Below are 7,134 nucleotides of genomic sequence, written 5' to 3'. Positions count from 1 at the left end.
ATTTCCCTGAAACCGGTATGCTTATTCTAGAAGAACACCTTAATCCAGGCATCCAGCGGACCAGGAATCTTACTTGTTTGTTTGTTTGTTTGTCTCCTTACATCATACCCGTCTCTCACACAGGGCTAAACGGAAAAATACAGCATGTTTCCTCTTGCGCTGCTTGTTCCCCACCGAAGCAACGTCACCTTAGATATGCCAGTAAATTCCTTACCGGGTTAGGAACGTAATTGGTTGAATGTTTTCTGTATCCTGACTAGCCAATAACACTCTGAGAAAAAAATTTAGACCAACCTAGTCACGACAGATGGCGAAAATGACTTGACACTACACGTATGAGGCAATATTAACTGAAGATTAGATACTTACCGCATTAATTAGAAATATCAAAATATGAGAAAACGACTACGTGTGCCGCTGTATATACGGATGCAAGGTCTCTCATTTTCAGACAAATGCTGTCCAAATGGTTGCCCTTGTCATGTCTGTTTTAACAACATCTGCTGTCTAGCATAAGCTCTGGCCTTGCTAACTTGCATTTCTCTAAGCCTGAATTATTCTTGGCAAAGCTTCTTCTTGCAGTTTCCCCCCCTGAAAGCACATAATAATTTGTGCAAAACCGTTAGTTAAGAAGAAGAAAGGAGAGGAGACATAAAACTCTCTTAAAAGCATAAGAATCGTGGAACAAATGGAAACAGCAAAGGAAGAAATAAGAGCAAATGATAACCTTAGATAGTCAGAATAACTACAGTTATAAGTGAAGTAGTTTAAGTGAAGTATCTTTTAATCTGTAAAAAGCAATAAGTATATAATTGCATTCCCAAATTTTGAACTAGCGTTTTAATCTCAGTCAATAGAAAGCAATGACAGTTAAACGAATAGGAACCAATGTTGACCCAGAGCAAGAAATCAAAGCTATTTTTACATTCAGATGTCAGCAGCGCGTTTCTTTATCGTCAAGTTTGCAAAGGATTCTTAGAAGCCTTATATATGCCGTTGGGCGGAAGCTGATTGCCAGCAATAAAAAATGCATCCAAGGAAGAGGCTTGAGTACGTATCTTCTCACTTCCAGGATGCAGCTAGGGATCTTCGCCTCAATTCTACATCAAGGTTGTGGCTTAAAGCAGTCAAAGGGCTATATAATTGTCAGGCAAGGCTTCCCCCCGCGGAACTCTCTCCGCATGTTACAACCTCTTTGCAGCTCAGCTCCATATGCATCTCTTTTTCACACTTCCCTCTCCATCTCGGGCTCCTACACCTGGTGCATCATGCATTTAGCCCATTCGCTCCAGCTCTTCTTTCATCTTCCCAATGGCAGACGTTTCTATTTATCCACTGGCAATCAATGTGTGGCGTCACCGGTGGTACTGTAATGACGACTGCACCATTGAGGATGACAGCTTAGAAAGAAGAGGGCAATGGTGATCCCTCCCAGAGCAGCACAGCAGAGTGTAGCGCTCGCATCACAAGGTCACCCTATCTCACCGCTTGTTCCTCTGCATTGGCAGGAGAGGGTTGCTGGGTTTATACAAGGCTGGGGCGGGAGCGGGAGGGAGGGGGGAAAGAGATCTGGATTTTTTCTCCCCTCCCTTAAGCAAAGCCACAATGGAAACGAGGAAGGAGATGGTGATGTTTCTGGAGGGGACAACTCTTGGCGCTCTAGTTGGCAAGAGGGTGCCTAATTTGTCCGAAGCAGTGGGGAGCCCCGCTCCGGAGCCGCAGGAGAAGATGATCCATCGGAACTGCCTCAGCCCCAGACCTGGCCCCTTGTCGTCCCGGGAGAGAGGAGGAGGAGGAGGTGGCGGAGGAGAAGACGAAGAGGAGGTGGAGGTGCTGCCAGGGACAGGGACGGTGCCGGAGAGCCGCTCGGCGGCGGCAGCACTGCTTTCGGCCGGACAGCAGCCCCCCGCGCCGGAGCCCCCCTCCAGCAAAGGGCAGCAGAGCAGCTCGGACACTGAGTCGGATTTCTATGAGGAAATCGAGGTGAGCTGCACCCCGGACTGCGCCACGGGGAGCGCCGAGTACCAGCACAGCAAAGGTACCCAACTCCTTCCCATGCCTCCAGCCCCCCGCCCGCTCCGGAGCTGGGTGGCAGCACTGGGGGGGCGGGGGGCTGCCGGAGAGGGTTTTCACCTCGCCAGCTGAGCGAGGGGCAGCGAAATCTGTGTGTGTGTGTGTGTGTGATCTCCTTTCCTGGCTGATTCCTCCTCTCCCTGCCACCGGGAGACTTGTTTGGGAGTCAGAGGACACGACACCGGGCAGCCCCCGCATCCCTGGAGAGGAGCCAGGCTTCCCATCGCGGATGCAATCAGGTCTGCGGCTTGTTCCGTAAGACCCCCTTGGCCAAGACCACCACCCGCTCTTCCCTTCAATTTATTCTATTTTATTTTTATTCTTCCCTATCGCCTAGACAGTGCATGCTCCAGGAAATCCCTTACGATCCTCCATGCCGGCGGGTTTTTTTGTATGTATGTGTGTGGGAGCAAGATCAAACGGGTTTTGTGGCCGAGAGCTGTTTGTGGTTTTGCAGGGTGAAATGTGCCCGGGCGAGTGCGGAAGCGCCCATAAAGACCGTAAAATCGCTCGCCTGCCCCAAGAGCGGTAGCGACGGCCTTGTTTGCGAGTTGGGTTTAAAAAAAAAAAAAAAGGCCCAAATTACCTTGTCACTTCTATGTCTCCGTGGCGCCAGCTCGGAAATGGTCCCAATGAATTAATTGCCTTTGGTCTCGGGCACAATGAGGGAGAGTTGCATTTGAAAGCAAAAGCAGCGGCCAGGCCCCTTTTCCCCCTGCCCCCACTTCCCACTCTCTATTCCCACCTTTCCAGCTCGGCAAAGATCCCCCCTACGCTGACAACAACCCAATTCCCCCCCCCCCCCCCCCCTTTCCGTTCCTCCATCACTTCAAGAAGAAGCCGGGAAGTGTGGAGAGCGCTGTCTGCCCTCCCTTGTTCCTTACAGGCTCGTTGAAAATACCCCATCCTGGGCTTTGGAGGCTGAACAGAGGATCCCCGAGGCCTCGTCTTTCCCTCAGAGAGAAAAGGGTCCCTGCCTGCTCCTCTCCTGGGTCCTTGCTGACCTGGAGAAAGGTGCCGCGGAGACGTGCGGCTTGGCCGGCGGGCACACCTGCCTTTCCCAGACGCTCAGTGTCGGGGGATGCTGCGGCACCCGCCTCCGGTTTCCCGGTGGGGGAAGAGAGTGGGGGGTCATCGGGCAGACACCGCCAGTGCGGCGTGTGTGTGTTGAGGGATGGCGGGGGCAGATTACCTTCCAACCAGAGTGAATAAGCACCCGTCAAACCCTTAACCGGTGTTTCATCCCCCTTCTCCCTGCTCTCCTCTCCGGTCCCTCTTGCATGTCTTCCCAGCATCCTCAGTACACCCGGGCAGGCACAGAAAAGCCTAATGGGGAGGACTGGGTGGGGAGAAGGGAGTTCACTGGGGCGGCGGGCAGCGAGCATCCCTCCGTGCCTGCCCTCCTCCGAGCGTGTGTCGTTGCTCCGGGCTCCCCACGCAGGGCCGTGCTCCGAGGCGTTGGCCGGCAGCCCCAGCGGCGGGGGGGATCACCCCAAGGGCAGCGGAGGCAGCGGAGGCTCCCAGGGCTCACTCGCCTGCAGCGCCAGCGACCAGATGCGCCGGTACCGCACCGCCTTCACCCGCGAGCAGATCGCCCGTCTGGAGAAGGAGTTTTACCGGGAAAATTACGTGTCCAGGCCCCGGAGATGTGAGCTGGCGGCTGCTCTAAATCTGCCAGAAACCACCATCAAGGTACACGCAGCTCGGACATGTTTTTAATTAGCACGATATAAATCTATATGGCCAAACTTCCTTGCAAAACTCGGGAAAGCACTTCGCCAGCACAACCCTCCCTCTCAGCTCCCCCCGCCTCCCGCCCCTTTCCTGGCCCTGCCCGCACCCTGCAGCAATGCGGGAGAGAGGACACGGCTCCTGGAGCCATCCCGGCCAGCGCCGCTAATCCAGCCTCTCCCTGGCAGATTACTTTTAATCCTTCCTTCAGTCCAGTCCAAATCTCGCTCAGCTCTTGGGGGAGGGAAGAGGAAGCCAGTAGCAGATCTTGTTTCCATCTCACTTTCCTTTGCCTTTTCAAAACTATTTGCTCATGAAAATAAACCCGACAGCAAGCCAGGTAGTTCTGGATGCGAAAGGGCAGCAAGGAGGCAGAGCTGCCCAGTTGGCCGGGACCGAGGGGCGGGGGATGGTGCGCAGCAGGACAAGCCCTAGCAAACAGAAAGGAAAACAAGCAGACTAAAAGGGCTGCTCCTCTGGGTCTCCCTATAGATTTTTTACTGGGGCTTAACTGATCCCTCCGTACGTGATGACAGCTCCCTCCGAGGGGGAGAACTGGCGTCAGTCTCAGTTCTCCGGTAGATCTGCGTCCGCCGCACCGCCCCGGGGCAGGGGCTGGTACCAGCGGCCGGACGGAGCGGAGCGACGGCGGGTGACGGCTCTCGCCTCCCCTCTCCCCGCAGGTTTGGTTCCAGAACCGCAGGATGAAGGACAAGCGGCAGCGCCTGGCCATGACCTGGCCTCACCCGGCCGACCCGGCGTTTTATACCTACATGATGAGCCACGCAGCGGCCACCGGGAACCTACCGTATCCATTCCCGTCCCACCTGCCCCTGCCCTACTACTCCCACATGGGCATCGGCGCCACATCGGCCTCTGCCGCCACCCCCTTCAGTACCCCCCTGAGGCCGCTGGACACCTTCAGGGTCCTCTCCCATCCCTACCCGAGACCAGAACTGCTGTGCGCCTTCAGGCATCCCTCTCTCTACCCTGCCCCAACTCATGGACTCAGCAGCGCCGGGAGCAACCCCTGCTCCTGCCTGGCTTGCCACAGCGGCCAGTCCAACGGGCTGGCGCAGAGACCCTCTGGATCAGACTTTACCTGTTCTGCCACAACCAGGACTGACTCCTTCCTGACTTTCACGCCCTCTGTGCTGAGCAAAGCCACCTCAGTTTCCATGGACCAGCGAGAAGAAGTACCTTTAACGAGATAAACCTTTGTCTCAGGGTTATTAAACACTCGTCCCTTTCCCGGGCTTCTCTTCGAGTTAATGTACTTACAGCCCATGTTTATTTAATCGTGTTCTCTGCTCAGTCGTGGACACCTACAGGAAAAAAAAAAGACTAAAAATAGCTCAGTCTTAAAAGGATTTACATTCCAAGCTGGAGGGAGGGAGAAAGAAAAGAAAAGAAAAGAAAAAAGAAAGAAGAGAAAAGAGAAGAAAGAAGAAGGAAAGAAATTACTAGTGGTTTATCTCTGAGACGGATTTGAGGCACGAAAGAGGAAGAAAATCAACCCGAATGAAATACACTTCAGTAACCTACAGAAATGTGCTAGGACTTTCTTTTCCATGGATAGACTTCTTCCCAAGGGCTGGGGCTTCTGTAGATCACAGCGACAAACCTTATGCACAAACCTACGAGATGGAGAAGGAAAATCTGAAATACTTGAAAGAAACATTATCTTGATAACGAAACGGCTTGTGCGCATGAAGAAAGCAAAGATGTAATCTCTCAGTGTTCAGAAAATAAAAACGGGCAGGCAGCAAAAAAACCAAAAGATTTTCTGTTTGCACCTCGACAGTATTATCCATTTCTCTCTATAGAGAATAACAATGCTTTACCATAAAGAAAACCTGTCATTCTGTACATTACTTTTGTGGTTTAATTGCATTTTTCACCCTCCCTTTTCTAGTCCTTCGTTGTGAGCAGAAATCCAGCATTTCATTTCCTCTTTTATTCCAACTTCTATTTTTAAGAGGCAGACTTGAGTTGGCAGGGAAAAAATATGAGCTCCTGCCTCTTTATGGGTCAGAGCTATTTGTCCTTTAAATATCAATGTCCTATTATCAGTCGCTGAAATGTGCACACACTGACGAAATTAGCAAGTGATGTATATGTAAAGAGGGTTTTTGAATATCGAATGTACAATGCTTTGTGAGCAAAGACCCCGTGCCAAACGCTAACAAGCCGCCAAGGGAAGAGATTAGGTGACAGGGAGCACAACTCCTTCAGACAATCACCAGTCTGTAAATTGGAGCAAAGGCGATTTCCCTTCCTTTGTACTTCAGCCTTCAGTTCTCTCATTGCCATTTCCTTGTGTGTCTTCTTTCTTTTATTTTATTTTTCCTTTAAAAGAAAAATGTATTTCATGCTTTGGGTTTTGTGTTTCCTTCCCCAGCCCTAATCTTTGCATTTGTATGTGTCCGTCACACTGATTCCTCTTGCTTCTTGAGGAGTTTTTCTTTCACAAGCTCACTCTTCCCCCCCCACCTCGCCTCCTCTTCAGAAGGTATTTCGGAAGAAGGTAGCATCATTGCTTTTGCTTGGATTTCTGTAACTTAAAATTTAAAAAACACTGGCACGGGGCTCAGTAGCAGTTTATTTCAGTAGTTTCCTGAAATAAACAGCAGTTGTTTATTTCATTCTATTTTAAAATGGCCCAAAGAATACGCTGCCATGATTTGTTACCATGTCAGAATAAAACTTAAAAGCAACAAAAATAAAACGACCAAACCCGATAATAACGACACATTTTATCAACATCTCACTCATATTTTTATCGTGCTTGTTAATAAGAAAAACAACTAAAAGTGTTGCTTAAGACGAATTTCACCGTGCAGTTTCTAATAGTTACAGTTCAACAAGCAGGAAAATAAATGCTGGAGAGAACAAAGACGTGTTGACACCTCTGCTATCTACTTTGTACTAAATTGCTGAAAAGCCTCTGGTTTATTGTCACACCGGAGACTTTTTGTCCTTAGGAAAGGGGGTGAATAGCAGCGTTTCCCTATAGAGGATGGAGAGCAGGGAAGAGGCACGGGCGTAGCGGAATATATTTTTCCAATTAAAAAAAATATTGTTTAGTACAGCTTTTAAAAACCTGATCCAAAGTCACCATCTTTAAATCATTAAGGGCATATTGTTCCGCCCTTTCTGAATGAGATGTCCTCATGGACATGGAAACCGATGGCCCTTTTTGGGCACTCGCAAACAGATTCCACCCCCCCCCCCCCACGCCCATCCTCCCGGAAATAACAATAGTAAACAGCGTCCAAGGGCAGTGCCGAACAACGACCGAGCTTTGCAAGCCTTTCCTCTCCTATACTT

At 50.6% G+C, this 7,134-nt stretch overlaps 1 protein-coding gene across 1 annotated transcript; it reads left to right on the top strand.

The window, feature by feature from the left end:
* Positions 1–1,595: 1,595 nt before the first annotated feature.
* EVX1 (even-skipped homeobox 1) lies at positions 1,596–6,916 on the top strand. The gene is made up of 3 exons (XM_064674300.1): positions 1,596–2,038; positions 3,515–3,765; positions 4,488–6,916. The coding sequence occupies exons 1-3, from the start codon at positions 1,606–1,608 to the stop codon at positions 5,016–5,018; spliced, it is 1,215 nt and encodes a 404-aa protein (XP_064530370.1). The 5' UTR covers positions 1,596–1,605; the 3' UTR covers positions 5,019–6,916.
* The last annotated feature ends 218 nt before the right edge of the window (positions 6,917–7,134 follow it).

Source organism: Pseudopipra pipra, chromosome 1 (assembly GCF_036250125.1).
Source record: "Pseudopipra pipra isolate bDixPip1 chromosome 1, bDixPip1.hap1, whole genome shotgun sequence".
NCBI classification, from domain to species: Eukaryota; Metazoa; Chordata; class Aves; order Passeriformes; family Pipridae; genus Pseudopipra; species Pseudopipra pipra.
The sequence above is the reverse complement of the archived record's forward strand: the minus strand, read 5'-3'. Positions and strand labels throughout refer to the sequence as shown.

Excerpts from the sequence above, each read along its gene's own strand:
- EVX1 (XM_064674300.1), top strand. The coding sequence starts at position 1,606 with ATGGAAACGAGGAAGGAGATGGTGATGTTTCTGGAGGGGACAACTCTT. Across the intron at positions 2,039-3,514 it reads CGAGTACCAGCACAGCAAAG|GGCCGTGCTCCGAGGCGTTG; the intron begins GTACCCAACTCC and ends CTCCCCACGCAG. Across the intron at positions 3,766-4,487 it reads TGCCAGAAACCACCATCAAG|GTTTGGTTCCAGAACCGCAG; the intron begins GTACACGCAGCT and ends CTCTCCCCGCAG.